The 24,010-nt window shown below is 42.4% G+C and overlaps 1 protein-coding gene and 1 long non-coding RNA gene across 2 annotated transcripts; one reads left to right on the top strand and one right to left on the bottom strand.

The window, feature by feature from the left end:
• The first annotated feature begins 69 nt into the window (after positions 1 to 69).
• On the top strand, positions 70 to 23,170 carry LRP2BP (LRP2 binding protein). Its single transcript, XM_085058805.1, has 9 exons — positions 70 to 683; positions 10,836 to 11,277; positions 11,599 to 11,681; positions 13,526 to 13,639; positions 15,208 to 15,350; positions 15,428 to 15,533; positions 15,998 to 16,221; positions 21,046 to 21,211; positions 23,037 to 23,170. Exons 2-9 carry the CDS (start codon positions 11,013 to 11,015, stop codon positions 23,100 to 23,102), a joined length of 1,167 nt encoding a protein of 388 aa, XP_084914931.1. The 5' UTR covers positions 70 to 683; positions 10,836 to 11,012; the 3' UTR covers positions 23,103 to 23,170.
• On the bottom strand, positions 16,206 to 20,075 carry LOC146438303 (uncharacterized). Its single transcript, XR_014851738.1, has 2 exons — positions 19,849 to 20,075; positions 16,206 to 19,542 (listed from the first exon to the last, which is right to left on the bottom strand). It is a non-coding gene; the product is annotated as an uncharacterized LOC146438303 (long non-coding RNA).
• Positions 23,171 to 24,010: the final 840 nt, after the last annotated feature.

Genomic DNA, 24,010 nt, shown 5'->3' with positions numbered 1-24,010 from the left:
CGCTGCGCTCCGCTCCGCTCCGCCGGCCGCACGTAGGCAGCGGCAGCCGCCGCCCATTGGCCGCCCCGGGGGCAGCGCGGGGCCGCGGCCGGGCCGGGCCGGGTTGCGGGGCTGGCGCGGGGCTGGCACGGGGCAGCCATGGGGCGCGGGGGCGCCCGGCACGTCCCGCACACACTGCAGCCGCGGCAGCGCCCTGCGGAGCCCCGGGCAGCCCGGCCCCGGCCGTCCCTGGAGCCCCTCCTGCGCCGCAGCCACCGAGCCGGGAGCGCGGCCTTGTTCGCTTGGCTTGGCTGCTGCCGAGCGCGGCCTCCACAGTGCTGCTGCCAGCGTACCTTAGCGCTGCTTTGGGAAGGCTAGACCGAGGCAGACTTGGATCTAGGAAAGAAAATAGTAGAGGATTCATGTGGATTTTTCCCCAAAGAAGCTTAAGTCTGTGAAAAGAAGTCCGTACTATGTTAGTGCCCAGGCTCTGCCCGTAGGCCGGCGAGGCTGGCCAGAAACTGTGAAAGGCAGGTGAACCCTGCAGGACAGACATTGCAGCGAGCTCGTCATCTCTCTGAGCGGGACTGCAACTGGCCATGGTGGAACTGGGAACAGCCGCCTCTGACATCTCTGCTCACAGCACATTTGCAAAAACAGAACTTTGATTGTCACTTACTTGAGCTTCAAATATCCTAGAGAAGGTGAGCGTGCACAATTCTGTTTTAGCACTATGGTATTCCATTCTGTGTCAGATGCCTACATGTTTGTTATGGAATTTATTAATAATCACTACCATCTCCTGAAAAAAAAAAGAAAGTTACATACTTAAAAAAGAAATAATAATGGCATGGTTTTGATAAACAGAATTAGGGGGAAAGAAGCCTAACAGTGTTCCTATAGGGAACATAGTTCTGAAATGAATTCACAAACACAATGAAATTACCTTCTACTTTGCCTTTGGGAAAGCACACATAAATTATTTTAGTGGAACACAAGCATATATAGTGCAATTTTTAAAGGTGCAGAAATCTAGGTAGATAGGCAGTGAATCAATTCAGCAGAATTATTTCAGTAAGTGATAGTTTTCACTTCTCTTTTATATGGAAAGAAATACACTTGTGTAATTACAAAATGTTGTGTTTGGTTTTTTTTTTCCCCTGAACAGCTAGTCAAGCAAATTAGTTAACAAACAAATAAAATTCCTGCACTTCTAACTATGTATTGTTAGGGATGAAATACCTCTGCACAGATGCCAGAAATCCACAGTCATCGTTTATGCAACTATAAAGACTTTTGAAAACACACATATCCAGAATTAGCTTACGACGAAATAGTTTTGCGCTGCCCGAGAGGTTGTGTTGTGTTTTTGTTTGTTTTGTTTTTGTTTTAAAGATCTTCCCTCCCCTACATTACCTCAGCAATTCTGAGGTTTCAAGCTGCACCTGAAGAATCCCATCTTTCCAGCCTAGCCACCTATACACACATTCGCATCCTGCCAGCGAAAGCTCTCTTCAAATTCCTGCTATTAATTGGTTCATGAGCTTCAGGTCACATTTTGTACACCTCATTAGTGTCTGCAAAACTCTTCTGCTTCTGAATAACCAGTACTTGTACTGGTATAAACACAAAAGCAACAATTTTCATCTATTTTGTATGGGGCAGCCCAAGGGCCACTTAAGGACAAGGCTTCCTGGCTACAGCTGTTCTGGAAAATAACTTAGCGAAAATTCCTCTGTGCTTTTTATCTCAGGTCACACACCTTGCATAGGTATCAACAAAATGAAAGTGGGAAAATGGTTTGTTGCGGCCCAAGCAGCTGAGATAGAACTCAGTGCCCTTGAGAATGTGGAGGATTGGGATGAAATGGGAGAAGTGCCAGAAGAAAGTGAAGAAGAAATGGATTATCCCAACAACCTCCCAGAAAAGTATTACAGATAGTATGAGCCGTTATCTCTCCCCAACTACTCGACGCCTGCATATCTCAGTGTTAGACATTGGTAAATTTAGACTGTAAATTACTTGTATTCACTTTTCTATTTGTTCTGAAAACTTGTAAACCCACCCAGTTATGTACCCTTATAACCTGTTGCAGAGCCTTTGTTCGGGGCTCTTCAGATGTCTCTCCAAATTCTCCTATCCCCTATGTAATCCCCAATAAAGCTGAAGAGACCTCATCTCGTCCCCTCGCCTGAGCCGACTTCCAGAAGCCCAAATTCATCTCCTCTGTTGCTCAAAACAGCCCTTCTCCCCACTGAAAGAACTTTCCTGTGGCATTTAAAGCACTTCTGGTCATGACTTCAGAAGTAGCCGCCACAGATGGTGCCGCCGTGTGAGGAAAGCCACACATTCCATCGTGTGAGGAAAACCACAGATCATCGTGTGAGGAACATCGTGGGAGAAGACGCTGAAACCGCGTGAAAAGAAGAAACCGGGAGAAACAGCAAAAAACCGGATTTTAAACCCCTCCGAAAAGCCGCGGCCGCGCCCGCCGCCGAGCGGAGGAGGGGAAGCCAAAACACCCGCAGCCACATTCCAGCCACGCGTGAAATTTCCACCTGAGAGCAACACCAAAACTTTCCAGCTTTGTGGGAGCCTACGCCCGATTAAAGCGAGCGTGGACGCCTGGAACGCGACCTCGCAACAACCGACTTTAATTTGCCCCTGACCTCCTCACGGAACAGGACCCACGAGTGGTGTAAGTCCCCCGTGACATTGTGGGAGTGGGGAGAGGGAATCTCCACCCAGTGCCCCTGCAGGGCAGAGAACGAGTCTCGCTGTGGGGGGAGGGTCAGAGGAACTGGTTTGTTTTTGTTTTTTGTTTTTCGGCTTAGAAAAAGACCACCCCCCCCGCTTGGACAGCATGGGCTGCTCTTTTTCTAAAGTCGCGAATCTGAGAGGCGAGATTGAGTCCAAATTAACCACACTTTTAGTTCAGAACGAAGTTTTCTTTAAGAAAAGCCATTTAACATCTTTAATACGTTTTATTTTAAAATATTGTCCCCCCGAACACCCACAAGACATCCTTTCAGGGGATTTCTGGGACGAACTGTCTGAGAAAATCTCTTTTCAATGCCGTTTACATGAAAAATTAGCCCTCCGATTGTACCCCCTGGTCTCCAAAATTCACAGTTTAGTAACTGCTGCTGAAAAGCTTTCTTTCCCCAATTCCCCTTTTTTATCCCAACACCCTTCTCCTTACCCCTCTATCCTAAAAGGAGCGAGAAATCCCCAGGTAAAACGTAAAAATGCGCCCAGGAGCTGCCTGCGCTGGGACCTGCGGGTTTCTCCCTCTCTCCGAACCCCAGACAGAGACTGCAGCTCTGTTTCGACTCCTCCCTCAACCCCTCTTACCCCTAATCCGCGCTTTCCCCGATCTCGGAAAAATAAAACCAGGTCCGCGCCAAAAAACGCTGAAAAATACACCCCAAACCGCGCTGAATCCAGACAAAGCAATCATGGCCACGATCATGCCAGTGTCCGTGGGCGTGCCCGACGTTCCCCTTCCCAGCATTCGTCGCGAGCATCTTCTTCCCAGCATTCCCCTTCCTCCTCTCCTTCCGCCCAATCGCGTCATGACTTCCTCCTATCTACTCCTCCGTGTTTACCCGCAAAAGCCTCCCGCGGCTTTCGCCGCGGGAACAGAACCCACTCCTACCATGATCTCACTCCCTCTTCCCTCTCCCTAGATCCACCCCCTTCACTCCCTCTCCCAGCCCTGTCCACCGCCTCCTCCATGACGCCAGAGGGGCGGTCCGAACCCCGACAAAACACCTCCGGAGAAATTCTACATGGGCGCCGCCATCTTGACAGGAACTCCAGCATGTCAACATCCGGGGATCAGACCCTCATGGCTGCGCCCGCCCGGAGGCGGAAAAAGCAGCCACCTCCTTCACCCCAGCACCCCTCTCAATCACAACTCTCTCCTAATTCTAACCACAGTTCCCCCAGTCCCTCACCACCCCCGATGAGCATCCACAGAGGCAACACACAAGCTGTCACTTGGTTCCCAATTCCACATTCTGTGAGAGAAAAAGTTTTAAAAGCTGCAAAAAATTTTGGCCAAAATTCAACCTATTTTAACTCATATTTAGATTCAATACTCCAATCAGAAACCCGTTGTCCAGTGGACATTCAAAGCATTATATCAGTGCTATTAACACCAGCACAAATGACACTCTGGGAATCACATTTTAAACGGAGGGTCCAATCTCTTTTAACAAATTATAAAACAAACCCCAATTTGCAGCACCTGACAATGTCAATTCTCATTGGATCAGAAGAAGGATTTAATAATCCGATTGAACAAGTGAAAATCATTACAAAATCAATTCAATTAGATTTAATAACAGCAGCACTTCATGCCTTAAAAGCTGTTCCTTCAAAACCAGAAACCTTAGTACCTTTCATGTATATCAAACAAAGCCAAACTGAATTATTTACTGATTTCATTGACAGACTCACAGCAGCCATTGAAAAGCAATTTAAAAATCCTGAACAGCAAGAAGAAGTCATAATTCAAACAGCCTCTGTGAATGCAAATCCCAGATGCAGACAAATCATCTCGTCTTTACCCCCAAGCACAGAAATTACCTTATCATTACTGATCGAAGCCTGTTCCCGTCCATCTCTTGAACCCCCTGTCCGAGTACCACAATTCCCTAAAGCCTATACTTCCCGACCCCAATCCCATTCCAATCCACAACCACATTATACTTGCCACAAATGTGGCCAACCTGGCCATTTGGCAAGAAACTGTCCCAATATTTCCCTCTCACGTTCTTCTCCTTTTCCTCCGAGAACACCTACAGAATCCCACCCTGGAACCCCAAACACCTCGCGCCCTGCGTCACAACAATCTACACCTCAAATCGCCAGGAAACCCTCCATTCGTTTTAATCCAACCGCAAATGAGTCAGCAAAAAACTAAATTATGAACGCAAACACTCACCGCGTGCAGAAAAAAATAGTGAGACCAGAGAACTGAACTGGACATCGGATTCAGACACCGATGATGACACGTTCCAGCATTTGCTGCCAACAGACCCTGACCAAGGACATGCAACATCTGTATTCTGGTCTGAAAACCTGGCAAAATCTCGTCCTTTGCTGACAGCATCCTTAACACTAAATGAAAAGACAATTACTCTTACTGGACTGGTGGACTCTGGAGCAGACATCACCATCATTGCACGCCGAGATTGGCCTTCCCAATGGCCTCTCACTGATTCCACCACACCCATTATGGGAGTGGGAGGGAATGCACAGGCACGTCGAAGTGCCCAAACAGTTGTTTGTGTAAATGTAGAAGGAGCAAAAGGCACTGTCCGTCCCTTTGTGGCGGACCTCTCATACAGTCTGTGGGGGAGAGATTTGCTCTGCCAATGGGGAGCAAAAATTATCATTCCATCTCCTAAAGAGCAGGTTTTTTCCACCGGGGCTGTGGTGGAGGGCGCTATCCCACGTCTTAATTGGCTGAAAGAAGAACCTGTGTGGATTGATCCATGGCCCCTGCCCCTTGAAAAATTGAAAGCCCTCAAAACCCTAGTGGCAGAGCAACTTGCAAAAGGACGAATTGTTCCTTCAACAAGCCCGTGGAACTCTCCAATCTTTGTTATCAGAAAACCTGGTAAGGACGAATGGAGACTTCTCCATGACCTTCGAGAAATTAACAAGGCCATGGAGGACATGGGATCTCTCCAACCCGGATTACCATCTCCTGCCCTTTTACCCTCAGACTGGAAATTGGCTGTCCTTGATCTGAAAGATGCTTTCTTTAGCATTCCACTCCACCCTGCAGATCAAGCCAAATTTGCATTTTCAGTGCCTTCTCTGAACAACTCAGAACCACTCCAAAGATTTCAGTGGACTGTTCTCCCTCAGGGGATGAAAAACTCACCTGCAATTTGTCAGCAATATATTGCACGAGTTCTCGCCCCTGTAAGACGACAGTTTCCTGAAGTCCGCATTCTGCATTACATGGATGACATTCTGGTGTGTGCTCCAACAAGCCCAGAAGTTGAAAAAGTGCTCACAATCGTTTCACATGTTTTCACAAAAGCAGGTTTTGATATAAGACCAGACAAAATCCAAAAAACAACACCAGTGAAATACCTGGGTTGTACCATTCATGATCGTACTATCCGTCCTCAATGTTTGAAAATTGGAAACCTTCCACGCACATTGCGTGATTTACATCAACTGTGTGGCTCCGTGAATTGGGTAAGGCCTCTCCTGGGTATCACAACCGAGGAAATGGCCCCCCTTTTCAACTGTTTAATCGGAGGGGGGGAGCTAGACTCCCCAAGAGAATTAACACCAGAAGCTGTGGATGCACTGAGAAAGGTGGAAAAGGCCATATCGGAAAGGCAAGCCCACCGATATGACCCAAACCTACCTTTTGAGCTTGTGGTCCTGGGGGAAGGCCGGTACATCCACGGGTTAATTTACCAGTGGAGTGTAGACCGACCTGATCCACTGCTTATCATCGAGTGGATCTTCCTCCCCCACCAGTTGGCGAAGACGTTAACTACCCGAGATGAATTTGTATCTAAAGTGATCAAAAAGGGTAGGTTAAGGCTCCGTGCCTTAGCAGGTCAAGACTTTGTTTTCATACGTGTGCCTTACAAAGCTGAACAATTGGATTTTGAAATGCAATTCAATGAACCTCTACAAATGGCTCTCGAAGGGTTCTCTGGCCAAATAACATCAAGCCATCAAAAACACAAACTTCTAAGTACAGCATTTAATTGGTTTGAAAAACCAAAACTGTCACAAAAACCAATTCCCAACGCCTTGACTGTATTTACAGATGGCTCAGGCACTTCCAAAAAGTCTGTTATGACTTGGAGAAACCCCGCCACAGGACAGTGGGAGTCCGATGTGCAAGTAATCGAGGGGTCCCCACAAGTTGCTGAGCTTGCTGCAGTGGTGAGATTGTTTGAAAAATTTAAAGAACCTGTCAATGTTGTCACAGACTCTGCCTATGTGGCAGGAGTGACATTGAGAGCAGAAAATTCGGTCCTGAAACAAATTGACAATCCGAAAATCTTTTCTTTACTCCTGAGGCTTGTGACAGCCTTGTCCCACCGAGAGCATCCCTATTTTGTGATGCATGTAAGATCACACTCCGACCTGCCAGGACCCATCGCCGATGGAAACAGTAGGGCTGATCAATTGGCAGCTTCTGCCCTGAAACCGAATACGCCAGACCACTTCAGCCAAGCAAAGTTGAGCCATCAATTTTTCCATCAAAATGCTCACGCCTTGGCCAGGCTATTCGGAATCTCTCGAGAACAAGCAAGAGCAATAACTAGGGCATGCCCTAACTGTTCCACCAACGATCTGCCCACTTACCCTATGGGTGTTAACCCTCGAGGAACTGAGAGTTGTCAAGTGTGGCAAACCGACATCACACATGTTTCCGAATTTGGACGATTGAAATACGTCCATGTGTCAATGGACACATTTTCAGGAGCAATGTTTGCATCAGCCCACTCTGGGGAGAAAACAACAGACTGTATCAGGCATCTCACCCAAGCATTCGCCACACTGGGCATCCCGGGGCAAATCAAAACTGACAATGGCCCTGCATACTCATCCAAACGATTCAATCAATTCCTCGAAGAATGGGGGATCAGCCATGTCACCGGCATCCCTCACTCGCCGACAGGCCAAGCAATTGTCGAGAGGGCACATCAGACCCTCAAAACAACACTTTACAGACAGCTGGAGACCACAACAGAAGTCACCACACCTCACCTCCGGTTGGCCAAGGCGCTCTATGTCATCAACTTTTTAAATGCCTCGGCCAAGGAGCCCATGCCGCCTATATTTAGGCACTTCATGAACGACAAGAGAGAAAAATTGAAAATACAACCACCTGTGTTGGTTCAGAATTTGGAAACTTTAAACATTGAAGGACCATTTCCCCTGGTAACCTGGGGACGTGGTTACGCGTGCGTATCCACGCCTACCGGGCCCAGGTGGGTTCCAGCAAAATGTGTCAAGCCGTACACAGCTGAGGATTTCAAACTTCATCCCCCTCGAGTGAATTTCGCGAAACCAAAACAAAAATTCAAACCCAGTTGGGAACGACTTTCAATCCTCAACTGGAAACAACAGAAACAAATCAGACTCAAAGATCCCCCTTTAGTTAAAATACCTCTTGAATCATACATATATTCCCTAGCAAATTTTGACTTCCCGAAACCAAAAATTCTTCAGTATTGGGAAGACCCTTTGAAGTTTATAAATGTTATTTTTGTTTAATCATGTTTGTTTTGTAGGTTTCACGATGAAGGAGCTCCTGCAGATCATCATCATCCTGGATTCTATGGTTGCAACTGAAACATTCATAGTACCCCAACCAAAAGCTAACGTTTGGCGATCTCTCGCCGAGTCTCTGGGACAAAAAGGTTTGTGTCTAGGCATGGACAGAGCAGAAGATCCTATCCAGTCCTGTTTGTTGGGAATCCCACTGAAACTGAGAGAATTTCCTTTTATAGACAAATTAGTAAATAACCACTGGGGTTCGGCAGCTGCCTGGGACAATTTTGTCACAGAGTTGCCACCTCTGAAAGCAGAACCACAAGAACTTGAACTGCATGGGTCAGCCCGTGCAGATCAATGTGTCTCATTCATTGCTCCAGAAAAAATAAAATATTCACTCATCCCTGTAGACAAAAAATATTCCCCGAGAGATTGGTGTGTAACCACAGCAATTCATGGATCAGTGGAACCCGAACAACACAAACAATTGCCAAAAGGCCTCTTTTTGATTTGCAGCAACCATGCCTGGGCAGGAATCCCTGCTCATCCACGAGGAGGCCCATGTACACTCGGTAGATTAGCGACATTTACACCAGACAAACGACAGTTAATGGATTGGCTTTCTTCCTCCAAAAATTCAGTCCTTCCCAGTCAAAAACCAACATCTTTGACTGGGAAATCTGCCCAATTCGAACGTCAAAAAAGAGATCAAGGAGCAGCACAATTGAACCTAGAAAAATGTAATAGTGAAATCACAACCTGGCCCAGAAGCAAAAAATTAGCTGCAACTATTTTTCTACCGTGGACAGCCATTTACCACAACCTTGGAGAAATTGATCGTATAGAATGTTGGATAGAAAAAAATGCAAAAGCAACCTCTGAAGCCCTAAGCGAACTCCTTGCAGATGAAGAAACTTTAAAACATGCCACCCTCCAAAACAGAGCTGCGATAGATTATCTTCTGCTCCTCCATGGCCACGGCTGTGAAGAATTTGCAGGAATGTGCTGTTTTAACTTTTCCCTACATGGGAAAAGCATTTCTGGAAAGATTCACACCATCCAATCACAAATCAAAAATCTGAAACAGGAAACAGAGACTTGGTGGGGGAAGCTGTTCCAAGGATGGGGCCTGTCTGGATGGCTTACCTCCCTCGTGAAAACCTTGGTGTCAGTTGTTCTCATTGTCACGTTTGTTCTTTGCTGTTTGTGTATATGCAAATCTATCATTGTAAAAGCAGTTTTATCCTTTTTATTTGAAAACAAACGGGGAGATGTTGCGGCCCAAGCAGCTGAGATAGAACTCAGTGCCCTTGAGAATGTGGAGGATTGGGATGAAATGGGAGAAGTGCCAGAAGAAAGTGAAGAAGAAATGGATTATCCCAACAACCTCCCAGAAAAGTATTACAGATAGTATGAGCCATTATCTCTCCCCAACCACTCGACGCCTGCATATCTCAGTGTTAGACATTGGTAAATTTAGACTGTAAATTACTTGTATTCACTTTTCTATTTGTTCTGAAAACTTGTAAACCCACCCAGTTATGTACCCTTATAACCTGTTGCAGAGCCTTTGTTCGGGGCTCTTCAGATGTCTCTCCAAATTCTCCTATCCCCTATGTAATCCCCAATAAAGCTGAAGAGACCTCATCTCGTCCCCTCGCCTGAGCCGACTTCCAGAAGCCCAAATTCATCTCCTCTGTTGCTCAAAACAGCCCTTCTCCCCACTGAAAGAACTTTCCTGTGGCATTTAAAGCACTTCTGGTCATGACTTCAGAAGTAGCCGCCACAATGGTTCTAATAAATGTGTGTAAGCAGTCAGATAAACAGAGGTGTGCTGGTGAATCTCACACCCTTCAGCGTCGAGAGCAGCCATGCAGCCCATTGTTAATTGTCTTTGCTGCTGTCACAGATTGTTCTTCACTCTGCTTGTTAAATAAAGTAATTAATTGATGCTTTAAAAAAGTTTATTTTCCTGTACATTTCTTTGGCTGTATCATCTACACAAAGTGAATCAGGATGAATTTTAGGAGTTTTTTGGTACTTAAAGTCACTTGTGACTGCTGGAAAACATCACGTTGAGGCCACAGGTTTAACCACACAAATCTGCAAGCATCACTTTCCCGTTTTGACTGTTGTCTCTGTCCCTGTTGCTATAGAAACAGATCGCGCTGCCAAAACTGGAAGGACGATAATCATCTGGGGGGGAAAAAAAAAAAAAAAAGGGCTGGGAACACAGCTAAAGATTATTTTGAAAGCACTCACGCGTTTTGGTATTATTTCCCTTTTTATAAAAGAGACAGCCAGAAGCAATCCAGAGGAGTGGAAGCAATGCTTTACATTTCAGGGGAAACCTCGAATAGCATTTTCCCTCAATTATCCTTTAAAGTTTTGTAATATCTATATGGGGAAAACAAACTACATTACAAGCAGTTTCTGATTTCTGGAAGGGGTGAAGTCCCGCCTGCTAAAATGAAGTTTCATGGTCTGATGCCTTTTTCTCTGAATTGCATTCAGAGTTTCTGCTCCTTTTGCCTATAGTCGCGTTCTGCAGAGCATTTTGAGCTTCTGCTTTTAATTTCCGACAGGAGCGGCAGGTAGCAGGGAAGATCCGGCGGGTGCCCAGCCCGCAGCCCGTCCTGTCACCGAGTCACAGTTTGGCACGGACAACGGCCGGAGGTGGAGCAAAGCCCAAACGGAAAACGCCATGGTTACATTCCCCGTCTTCCCCTTCTGCCCTGCCCGGCGGGACCCCAGGCGCAGCTATGGAGCGGCGCCGGGTGTCGGCTCCGGCCGGCCGGGGCTGTGGGGCAGCGCGGAGCCGCAGAGGGAGCTCCCCAGCAGCGGGGGCCGCGGCCACGCTCTCTCGGGGCCGCTCCCGGGCCCGGCTCCAGACAGTCCGGCAGGATCGGGCAGAGCCGCCCTCGGGCGCGGGGCTCCCGGGAGAGCTCGGCCGGCGCTGCTGGATGGCGCTGCGCAGCGAGCCGCTGCCGCCGCACCCGGGCGGGCAGCTCGACCCCGCCGAGTCAGGTAGCGCTCCGGGCGGCAGGGCCCGCCTTGGTTAGGTCGGTTTGAGCTCCTGCACAGCCGAATGCCAGCACACAAGGGTCAGGCTGTATTCGCTGAACGTTTCTTCAGACTGTCTTCACTCAGCTTTGCCGTTTTATAACACAGCCGTCTCTCTCAGATTAATCTTTTGAAGAATGTATTAAAAAGGGTACCCGGCCAGCTTCAGACCTCCACTGTGCTTACTGGTGCTGTTCTGTCTCTTATGGGACAAACCCAAAGGTGTGTGTTTTTAAGCAGATGAGCACTCTCATGTTACAGAATAAGCTTCTGCTCTGTTTGCAGAAGAAGAGTCGTCGCAGACGGGGAGTGAGGCAGGTGGAGATCCTCCAGCATCTTTTCTGGATGGACAACAGTACTATGAACAGGTTGTGCTTTCCCTCTTTTAAGTAAATATAAGGCTGAGGATTTTCAATACCTTTCCAGTGAAAAAAGAGACACCTTAAAAAAAGCTACAAGAGATGTCCTATACCTGTTTTCATTCCATTAAAATCACCAGGTGTTCCCCCTAAATGAGTTTTTCTTACACTTTCCCTGAGTATCTAGTGATGTCTTCCAGTTCCCTCCCAGCTCTCCCAAGGACCAGATAAGTAAGCCGCAGCCTATACCAACTTTCAAGCCAGGTTGGGTTTTTGGGCAGCTGACTGGCCAAACAGAACTCACTGTGTTTCAGTTACGAATGGTACTGAGCCCTGACCAAGGCACAGCTTTTGATGTTTGTTCCCCACCTAGGAACTGGAACTTGTTGAAATGTATTATCTTCAAGATTTCTGTCCCTGCCCACTTTGGCTAAAATTGGTCATCCAAGACTTTGAAAGTAAATGTTTAGGGAACAGTGTAAGACTGCCTCGCAGGTGAATATAAACCTCAGCTTCCCGTGAAAAGTAGACTGTAGTTCAGGAAGATGGAAAAGAATGTAGTACAAACACTGAGGTGTTTTCCAGTGAGATGTGCATGGATTCAGTACTGTTTACAGTGCAGCAGTGGTGCAGTGTCAGTCGGTCTCTGGGTTTGCAACAGGAACAAAATTAACTCACTCAAGGGTTTCTGCTTTCTTGGCCCTGTCCTTCATGTTTGCATAAATGAATTACCTGAGACTAACTCCATGGAGCAGAACACCTATTTCTTGACAAGCTGGCTTGGATGTCTATGATATATATTGCTGTAAAACTCTAAACTTATTCTTTGAGCAGGTTTTAATGTTCAGATTTTTTATGTATGTCTGTAGTGCCTAAAAATGCACATGCTCATAGCACTGCACTTTTAGATACTAGGAAAAAAAGCCACTGCCTAATCACAGCCATATGTCTCCTTCTTATAGCACTAAATTCTCAGGAAAGGTGAGATTAAATGTGCCTCCTCTATTTTTTCTGATATTCATGACAGCTAGTTGTAAAAAGAAACTGGTTTATTTTTTTTTCAGAGTTCTTTAAAAATACAAAGCCCACACAGTCATAATGGATAAGCTCCTGAGACAATTAGTAGTTTAGACAATAGTTTGGACAGTATTAACAGGGGATGATTGGTCATTGTAAAGGCCATTTGACTGACTGTTGAACAGTTGCTTGGTCCTAAGCTTTTGCTGTCTGACATTGTTTTATCAAAAGATACAGAAAATTTGAAAGAAACCTACAGAGAAGAACATTTTAATTTCAATATTGTTTTTACTTAGTGTTTATGTGTACAAATATTTTAGTAAGGACACCACGCTTAGTTAACTGTTATATTACAGTTGTCTAACTGTATTTTTAGATATAGTTTCTCCTTAATGCAGAAGCAAGTACTCTCTGAGATTCATTCTTAGGAGTGAAGGTATCTCTGTTCTTTCATAAGAAATGTGGAGCAGACATCTGGTTTATTAGTCTTTGTAAAACCAGCCCTTAGCTGAGATGTAAAAGCAGACTGTTAAACCCTCGAGGTATAAGAAGAGCTGACTTAAGTTAAAGGATGTCAGATAGACCAGGCAGGGACTCTGAATTAGACTTTATCTCCTCAAACTAAAAAAATGTCAGTTTGGGGGAGAAGGAGAAAGCTTGTCAGAATGTCTTTTGGTTACCCAACTTTCTTGTGGTTGTTGACTTACTCTGTCTCTGTTTTCTGCCAGTTCTATCATTGCAATTTTTTGTTCTTTGCTCATGAGAGAAATACTCCAGGTTGCAAAACTGTAAGAGTGTATATATAATAGAGTTCTTGTTTGTCTTCTCTTTCCCAGGGATTGTATGAAGAAGCATTAAAGCAATTTGAAAAAATCAAGGATACAGATTTTCAAGCAATGTATCAACTTGGTGTAATGTATTATGATGGACTTGGCACTGAAAAAGACCCTGTGAGTAATTTAGCTTCACACTTCCTATTTTTCTTCTAATATTAGCTGATAATTACTAAGAGCTTCTTTGTAAGCATGATTATTTAGTCTAAAATTAACAGCCTTTTAATTTACAATTAGGTTCATAAAAAGCAGATGTTTACAGAGCATCATTAGAGAGAGGGCCCTGAGTTGAAGAAGTTCTCAAAAATGGCTATAATAAACTAGGTGAATCTGAGAAATACAGTAACTTGTATTTTAAAATTGACTTCGAAGGGCTTGGTTGGGCTTTGGGTGGAAGCTACGTTTAAAATTTGCAGTAATGTTTTTTACTTTTTAATAAGCAATATATGTAGATGAAATGAAGATTAGTCAAAATGGAAACAAAACATGTATGTTTCAAAGTGTAAGATCTCTGGCACGAGAGGTACTTTAAGGTACTTTCTATTCTTTTAGCACCGATGCTAGAGATGATTGTGCATCTGCCAATGGTTGACAGTAATATTTTTAAATTAGACAAATTAGGTATTAATATTTTTAAATTAGACACATGAAAAATTATATTTGCAAGAATCTGAAGAAAAGAATTCAGACTGAAGGACTACATTAGAAAAAAAGGAAGACAAAGGAAAGACTGGCTACAAGAAGAAGAGTTAATTTATTGGTGAAGATAATCTAAAGAAGTGGCATAAGGAAAGAATACAAACATTAGGAAAAAAGGGCAGATTATAAGACAGAAGGCCAAGAAAATGAACCGAAGGGTATATTAATAAATGGGACTCTTGTCTGGTGCTTCCAGCATTGTCAGCAGAACTGAAAATACTCTGATGGAGTTTGGAGGTGGTTAATTTTTTCTGTATGCCTGCCTAATTACCACATTTGTTTACTTGCAAACAAACATTTTAGCAAAGTTTCTTTCTTTCTTGTGTATTACATTATAAAAGCTGAATAAAAGAAAAAGCTTTTATAATGGACTGTTTCTAGAGTATTTAAACAGGGTGTCCATGCTAAATCCTAACAGTGTAAATCTTATTTCTACTGTACTGCTGAGGTCCAGTTGCTTATATGCAATGTTCTCCACCTGGTTATTTAATATTATCAGTTTTTGTCTTCTGTGAATCTAAGGTATTTTAAATGCAGGGACTTGAAAGTGTATTATGTATCACTTTGCTTTCTTGTTAAGGTTGCTTTATGATTTCAGATACATTATGCAATATTAAAGAGTTCTTAGAATTCTGAAATTGAAAATGTTGCAAGTTTAGGATGCAACATTGATTTATGTAAGCACAATAATATTTGTGAGAAAATTTTTATCAATGAAGAAGAGTGATATAATATCAGATGAAAATTTACAAGGAAATGTTTCACACTAAAAATATGCTGGGGTCAAAAATATAGGGGCTGACTAGTAACCAAAGATCAGTTCTGCTTTAGTATGATACTGTTTTCCAGGCTGTCCTGCCAGTATGCCTCAGCCTTCCTTCCAAGAGAAAGAAATTACTTGTCTTGCAGAAGTTAGTGCATTCTCAGATTATACATTTCATCTTCTTCACAGTCTGAACATAACAACTTAAATGGCTCAATTTTAGGGAAGGGGAGTGGAATACATGAACAGAATACTCAACTCAGATTCCCCAGAAGCAGCACACTTGAAGTTTGCGGCTGCATACAATCTTGGCAGAGCGTATTATGAAGGATGTGGTGTTAAAGATTCAACCACAGAGGCTGAAAGGTAAGGGCAGTCAGTGATTTTCCTGAAAAAAATTAGGATTCTGTGTTACTTAAACTCTGTTGTCCCCATTTTCTTAGGTTGTGGCTTACTGCTGCAGACCATGGAAATCCAAAAGCAAGTGTAAAAGCCCAGAGTACTTTAGGAATGCTTTATTCTATGCCAGCTTTAAAAGATCTGAAAAAGGTAAAACCCACTTGTACCTTTTGAAATAAAAATGAGTCACAAATAATTTTTCATTACACGGAAATAGTACAGTGGTATATATGACTCTGAAAGCTGTATTTTGAGTAGTTAGGAATTGTCATCCATTTAGCCTGTGTGAACAGATGACCAGAACCCTTCATTTTGACTCACTTGACACTGCTAGCCAAGTTGTTTGTTATTTTTTTTTTAGTGAGAGTATTGGAAAGAATGATAGAATGGATTAAAGTTTTGTCAACTTTGGTAACCTTCAGAAATCCAGCAAGTAACACTGATTTTTAGCTCTGACAGTAAATGAAGCAGGTTTAAAAGCCTTACAAGGATTCTGCTTTCTTTTATATATAAGCACTTCTTACAGGATGGTGGGTGTAAAAGCTTTGATGGAAACCATGTACAAGAAAAGCAGCAAAGTAAATATATACTCCAACTTTTTGCCTCTTGTTTAGGCCTTTTTCTGGCATTCAGAAGCATGTGACAATGGAAATCTGGAATCACGGGGAGCACTTGGCATTATGTATCTCTATGGACAAGGTATACGTCAAAACTCTAAAACTGCTTTGGAACATTTGAGAAAAGCAGCAAAACTTGGAAACATCTATGCTCAAGGTCATCTTGTAGAATATTACTACACTAGAAGATTTTACTCAAAAGCTGTTGCAGTAGCCAAAAGGTAATGTTTTATTTTTCATTATGGTTCTTCATGCAAGACCACGTAATACAGATGTAAATGATTAATAAGATAATGATCTTGGCTTTCAAACTCAAGAGATGTTTGAGATAATGCATTGCAAAATTCATCTTTAACAACAGAATATCCAATGACAAAATTAATACTATAAGGTTCTTAATAACTCAGTATGGTGGAAATTTTCCTTGTGATCCTATAAAGCAAAACAGCCTTGAATTAGAATCCCAAGAAGATGTGCACATGCAACCCTGCCTTCCTTGTCCACTATCTCCCCTAGGCTCCTGTCTTCACCATTCACTTTAACCCCTACAGACATAGTATCAAAGAACCCCCAGGCTGGAAGGGATCTCAGTGATAATCTGGTCCAACATTTCTTGGCAAAAGCACAGTCTAGAAACGATGGCCCGGCACCCTGTCCAGCTGGATCTTAAAAGTGTACAAAGTCAGTGAATCCACCACTTCCTTTACCTGCTTTTCCATCATTGGTATGTTTCTCTCTTGGTTTTGAGCAGGTTCAGAAACTTGCAGTTAAGCCAAGGGAGTCTCTTGCTCTACCTACTCTCCTTATCTTTAAAGGGGATGAACAAACAGTTCATTGTACTTGCAGGAGAGCATTCTTGAAAATTCTTAGCACTCACTAAGTCCTTCATTCTCCATGGAAATTTCCTATGGAGACTCTCCCAACTGTGCTGTGAGTTGAAGTTTACCATTCTGAAATCTAAAACCTTTGTCTAAGCATTAACCCTCAGAGTGCTCAGCAGGATCCCAGATCCACAATATTATGATAACTGCACCCAAGGCTATCTCTCAAAGAGGTATACAAAGCAGATTTTCTTGATTTGCGAGTAGCGAGTCAAGCAGTGCCTCATTCCTGGTTGGCACATCTGACATCTGGTTGAGGAAGCAGTACTGTACTTCTTTGTTCTAGGGACTTCATGGATGTCCTGGGAGTTGTTGTATTCTTCCATCTAACGCCTGGGTAGTTCAAGTCACCCATAAGATCCATATTCCATTACCCAAAGCTTACTTAAGTGACCCAAATATTGTCTCATTAGTCTTATTGTCTTGGTTTGGAGGTCAGTACAGATGCTTCCTGTAAGATCCCTCATGAGATGATCCTTCTGATTCTGGCCTAGAGGCATTCAATAAGGCTTCCAAAATTGCCATAGTTAACTTCTACACATTCAAGGTTCTCCGTAACTCAAGAACATGATTTCTCCTCTTTTTCTGTCTTTACAAAACAGCCTATAGCCATCCATCATTATCCTCTGGTCATGTGAGTTTTTCCACCATGCTTCAGTTATTCCTACGCTTGTGTGACTTTGAGTGGGTGCAGAGCTCCAGTTCCTCCTGTTTGGTCCCCAGACTGTGTGCATTGTACACATACACTTGTGGTTGGTCTTCTGGTTCTCATCCTGGGAAGCTAAAGAGCATTTGTTGCTGCTCTGGTTGGCCTGGCTTATTCCCCTGTTGGTTGCACTAGCGCAACCACTTTGGGTCCAAAATGCCCTCAAATCCTTCAGTTTAAAGCTCTCCTCAGCAGGGTGGCCAGCCTGCTGCCAAGGATTCCTTTACCTATTCTAGACAGGTGGATCCTATCCCTCCTTAACATGCTGTAGTCATCAAACAATGTCCCAACATCATAAAAGCCAAAACAGTTGTGACAGCACCAGCCACAAAGCCAGAAGTTGATTTGTATTATATGTTTAAGTTTGATTGCATGTGGGGAGGAACCCACTGGTAAAAGGTAACTGAAGAAAAGGTAACTTGGCACCAGTATTTGCTTGCACCCCAGGGCTTTGTAGTTTTTCTTGATTTGGTGGTGTCATTCATGCCCACATGGAAGAGTAGCAAAGGTTCTGTGCTCTGGACAAGTTGTGGCACCCTCAGCTCCTGGACAGCCGCACACCCCCCATGAGTCCCACTCACACTGACAGATGGTGCCTCAGTGCCTTTTCACAGAAAATTACTCACTTCAAGTGCTTTCTTCTTTTTGTTGTTTGTGCTGCTGGTAGTTTTTCCTTGCAGAATTTGCTTCTGGGTGTATACAGTGCTTCTGGGTGTATACAGTGAAGCTTCATATATGCTTTAGGTTGTAGTTCTGGAGGGTGGGGACGGAAGCAGAGTCCTGCTTTTGTGTGTCACCAGGGTCCAAGGTGCCTAATTCTCTGTGGTGTCCACCACAGGAACATGATTTTGAAACCACTTACCTACCTCCATCTTCATCTCAGCACCTCTAATACGACAAAGTCTTCCAGTCTCCACCTCTTCCATCTTAACGTCATTTCTACTCATTGTCTCCCACCCCATAATTTCCTCGCTCTGCAGCTTGGTGCAGTTCCTGTGTCCTTTACAGGAAATGCAAACACTGGTGCTGGGTGGGATCCTGCTGCCAGCACTCTGAGCAGCACCACCTGGGACTTAGAAGCAGCTGCTGCACACAGTGCCAAGTTATCACCCTTGAGCTTTCCATGAGTTGCTGCTTACAAGGATGCATAATACACCACAAACCAGGCATCTGCATGCACGTGATGTCTGATGATTATCTGCTTGCATAGAGGTGCTGGTCTGAGCCCCAGTTAGGCAGCACTGACTGGCTTTTCACAGGCAGTCACTGTGGGACTCACTGCTCCACCTACACACTCTGGAGTGGTTTTTGTATTGCAGAAATAGCAGCTTCTGCTATAGGCTGCAGTATTTAAAACAGTCTGCATCAAGTTTCTGTGTTTTCAACAAGTCAAGTAGGACAAGAGCACTGTTGGAGCAATGTTCTATGGCTGATAAACAGCACATTTCATTGACAAACCTCCAGAGCTTACCAGTGTATGTTAAAAATCCAATCTGTCAATCAGATTATTGATTTGCTGGAAATAAGGTGCAGATAGATTGACTACTTGCACAAGTGGCACACAATAACATACATGCTTTTTACAGTGTGTTTTCAAAGCTGCTGCTGCACAGAAATAAATGTATCACAACTTACCATCTTACAGAGGTTGCACTCTCTATATGCTACTGCATAGTAGATGCTCTGGTAATTCAGTAGCTCAGCCGTGGATGCTGTTTGCTATACTCTGTGCTGAAAAGGATTGTTTCTCTCTGAACTGCTTTTCTTTCTTTTGCACTGTCAATAGAGCGATAGCTGTTCAGTCTCATCTAGCCTGTCTCACTGAGAATGAATCCCCTCCAGTCAATGCTGCATGGTCAATTATCCAGATAAGTAAACAGTGCACTTCACCAGCTGCAGTTGTGATTGCAGAAAATAGCAATGCAGTCCCACACTACAGTCAGAGATGACCATTTCTGAAACAAAACATACGCAACCATAAAGTTGGCCCTAATTTCAACAGTTCCACTTAATTAGAATTGAAGTTGGCCTTGAGGCAAATATCTCAGCAGTTCAGCCAGTAGAATCAAGCAACAATATCTTTTCTGCTAAAATTTGTCCTTCTATGTTCATACCAACTGCTAGTTTATTAGGTTATATTTTACAAGCATAAAAACATTATGTGACTATGTGCAGTATAACCTTGCCTAATATTTGGAGTCGACATTACCCACTGATACTTCACTTCAAATAATTTAGTTATCCCACACTGTTCTACTTACCAATTGCTATGCTATGTTCTCGAAGTCTGTGCTGTAATAGCATTTTTGCCTGACTTGACTGGGTATCATTATTTGCATCAGCATCCTGCAGTGTATCTTTTGGAAAGGAAGGCAAAAATGTTATGTATCAGGAATAATAAGAGAGATAACGTTACTGCTGTTTGATTGTTCTTGCTAAATAAGAACAGTTGTGTTACTGTATTTGTTAATGCAACCAAATTAGGTGGGAGAACCACCTAGCAGGCACTGAGTTGCACAGGGTAGTTGAGAACAATATTTCATAAGTGCTGATTTATAGGAAGTACCTATGAACTGAAATTAATTGCATTTTTCCTTCTTCTGTCAAATCTGCAAATTTGACGCAGCTAAAATGATGTGTAAAGAAGCATATAATTACTGTTTGGTATCTGGAAAGGATATGGGGCTGGTGGTATCTGTTTTAAGACAACACAAAAAAATCAATTCCCACTTAAGTATAGCATTTTCTAATATTATAGTGACTAGATAGTTATAGCTTGAAAGTTAAAACAACATTGACTTTGTCCCTCTGATTCTTAAAATGGTTCTTAGTAAAAGCAACATGCTGAAACTAAGATGGCAGCAAGCATGCAGAAGAAAGGAAATAATTGAGCTGAGACAGTGATAAGTGGTTTTCCTAACAGTTTTATAACCAGAGGTTCTCAAGCATGTCCAAGATTTTCAGATTACTATGATTTGCCAATATCCTAATGAGAACTGGAAATTTTTCAATCAGAGAATGGTTTGGGCTGGCCCTTTAAAGATCATCTAGTTCCAGGCCCCATGCTCTGGGCAGAGACATCTTCCACTACATGAGGTTGCTCAAATACATGAAATGAGAACTTTGCCTTTCTTCCACATATAATTTCCATAAAATATTTTAATGGGAATAATTATTGTAAAATATGTTGCCTTTTATAACTAGTATAACTATAGAGAAAGTGACTTCAAAAGTTGTATATTTGTTTGCTGTTTAATATCACAATATTCAAATAAGACTAACTTAAAATCAAATGTGAAATAGAAGAATCCTCTTAAGATGCTGAATACATGTGAATTTCAGCTTATTTTGGATAATAATGTAAATGGAAAGGAGGCATTGTCAAAGTCATATACAGTCAACTTTAATTGTTGCTTGAACTAGCATTATCTGACCTAATGCTTTAAATTCCACAACAGGGCTACAAAAAATGTTGATATCAGTATGCTAGCCAAGACAACTGATTGTCATCCAATATACGTAGCCAAGGGGGCTGCTATGGCTGCTTTTTACTTGGCTAGATGCCTTGACCTTGGCCGAGGCACAGAGCAAGACCAGCATGCTGCTGAGAAATACTATTCTGAGGTAAGCTGAGAAAGTCTTACAGACTAATTTATATCTCATGAAATGGAGTGGTACCTAGGATCTGAGTCTCTAAATTTGCTATTTCATTAAAGACTCCAATACTATGTTAAAAAAAATGGTTGCAAGAAAACGTAGTGACAGAAGTATACTGAAAACTACTAAAAATAGCCTTGAAAGCATGCTACATGCCCACTTGTTTAAGCAAGCAATGCAACCAACAACAAAAAAAATCCATGGTAATCACAACAAAGAGCTTGGTAACTGGCAAGATATATTACCTAAACAATTTGAATAATTTTATCCCGAATTGATTTGCTTTCTGTCATTCTCTCACAACTGAAAAATCATAACTTTTCCATATACTTTAGATTCGGTAACAATTACAGCCTTTATTAACCATACTTAAATTGGCCAAAACTGGCCAATGCTTATTTTTATATTTACAGTTTCAGTAATAGCTGAGGATCTACTGCTTTCTCTGTTCAATACACATGGGAGAAAAAAAAGTCAGTCACATTTTTTTCCAAGTTCTAAATTTGGAGTAAGATTGAGGAAAACTAAGCATGAGGGAAAATATTAATAATGGCCTCTAGAAGATTAATCTGTTAAGTAATATCAGTGATGCCTAAGGCATCAAGGCAAGGTGATTATACCAGCTGAAAGGAATGTAGCAAGTTGTCATCTGTGCTTCAGAGAGACTCTATGGTTTCTGTGCATGTAGTGACCATTTGTTTCTACAAGTAGAATACTTTGATGTCCCTCTTGGTGCAATCTAAATGAATGGAGAGTTATGTAAGTGATGAATTACCACACAATTTTTGTGACTCCTTACTCAAGGAAGCCACTGATAGAAGAGGCTTAGCAGAGCAGGTCTGAATACAGATATTTTAAACATTTTGTTCTCCCACTGTGAAAAATGTTATAGAGGATAGGATGAGAAGGAGATCAGTAAAGGAATATAAGCTGAGGTATTATGACAATTGTAGCCAATATTCTGAGTAAAATTTTAAGGCATCCAAGAGGTCCATCAGGATTAAATATCTGCATAGCTTTGTGAGAGTACAGTCCTTCCCACTGTCTTCTAAAGTCTAGTATAACTGCCACAACTGAAAGAAGACTACAACTTTCACTCATTATTCACTTGCTGCACATCTGAGGCTGATCTAGGAATGTCATTAACATCTCAGGATAAAGAGATAATTCCTATTGACTGGTGTCATGCATCTCTAGATCAATAGCAAAAGAGAAGCAACATAAATAAAACAAGGAAGCTCCCTGACACAGTAACTTCATAAGAGTTGTGGGGGTGTCCAGTATTTCTTTGGCACCTGGAAAATTCTCATGTTAACTGTACAACTGCACTTACTTAAAATCATATCTGCTTGTTGTAATTAACTGCTCAGCTGTGGTTTTAGCCTACCATTATTAGATCAAGTCAGTTTTATAATAGATGAGAAAGAGAAGATGGGCATCACTAAGGGTCCTGAAGTAGATGACGGAGGTGAATGAAACTCATCCAGTCTGTAAGCAGATTTATTTTTCTAACTGTGATGCTGCACATGCCATGCCAACACACAGAATTAAAAAAAATAAACCCAGGAGTAACACTATAGTCAAGTATGCTAATTTAATTATTAATCTTTTTTTTATTATGTGGCATTAGAAACAGGGATTCAAAGCCAAATATGTTAACTCTTCAATATTTTAGCAAGTTGATTGTCTCAGATAACTTTGTTGACACTTAAAGGCTCATTAATGTTATATTGACAACATAAACTTCTATTGTAGCTATAAATTAGAACTCTTATATTCTTTATTTTCAAAGGCATGCCATCTGGATCCTACTGTTGCTTCTCACCTTGAACTGGCAGCTAATCTTGGGAGAATTTAGTGTTTCCTTTAACTGTGACTGGTATATAAATATATTTCCTACAATAAACAGCCATTAATCTCCAGCAATTATAGACTGTTCATCACTTACTGCTTGCTTTTCAACTTCCTATTAATTATTATTTAAAGCAATTCACTGATTCATTTTATCTAAAATAAAGAGAAAGTAAAAAGCTCACACTCTCTAACTCAGATAAAGTCAAGACAGATTTTTTTAAAATAGTATTGAAGACTTAAAGGTTTATTAAGGATGTTTCACTGGGACAGATGTATTTTCTTCATGTCATACTGCTACATAGCACATGAATCAAGCCAAAACCAAATAAAAATGGTTGTTTCCTCTCTGCATATATGTTTAATATTCTGAAAAGCTTGAACCTAAACTTATCTCATTTTCACATACAGCCCACAGCCATTTTTAAAGCTTAACTTTGTTAGTAGCAGTTATACTTTCTTCCATATGCTTTCTAATGTATCTAGATCTACTTAAGTGTCTTTTATACATTTTACTTTTGGATTGCAGAGACTCAGAGTTGGAAACAGAGTTGGAAACTGGTAGAACACCAAGCTTTAGAATTCAAACCATACCAGCTTCTAAAACTAGAAAATACTACTTACAGAACTGTGGAAAAGAAAAAAAAAACCCAAACATTAGTATGGAAATATTAAATATACGGCCTCAGCATGAGGCCTGTTTTCCTCAGTCCTTCATATTACATTCACACTGCCTCTGTTTGTATTAGAAATAGTGAGAAACCTGTTGGCTAGGATTATGTATGCCTGAGCAATGTCATGCTGGATCTTTTATCAAAAAATACTTTGATTAACCACTAGGAAAACTTACTGATTGCTATGGTAAGCTTGCACATTTCTAAATGCCTATTTACTTATGGAACTTTGTAAGTGCAG

Source organism: Lichenostomus cassidix, chromosome 4 (genome assembly GCF_008360975.1).
Source record: "Lichenostomus cassidix isolate B80296 chromosome 4, HeHo_3.0, whole genome shotgun sequence".
Lineage (NCBI taxonomy): Eukaryota > Metazoa > Chordata > Aves > Passeriformes > Meliphagidae > Lichenostomus > Lichenostomus cassidix.
The sequence above is the reverse complement of the archived record's forward strand: the minus strand, read 5'-3'. Positions and strand labels throughout refer to the sequence as shown.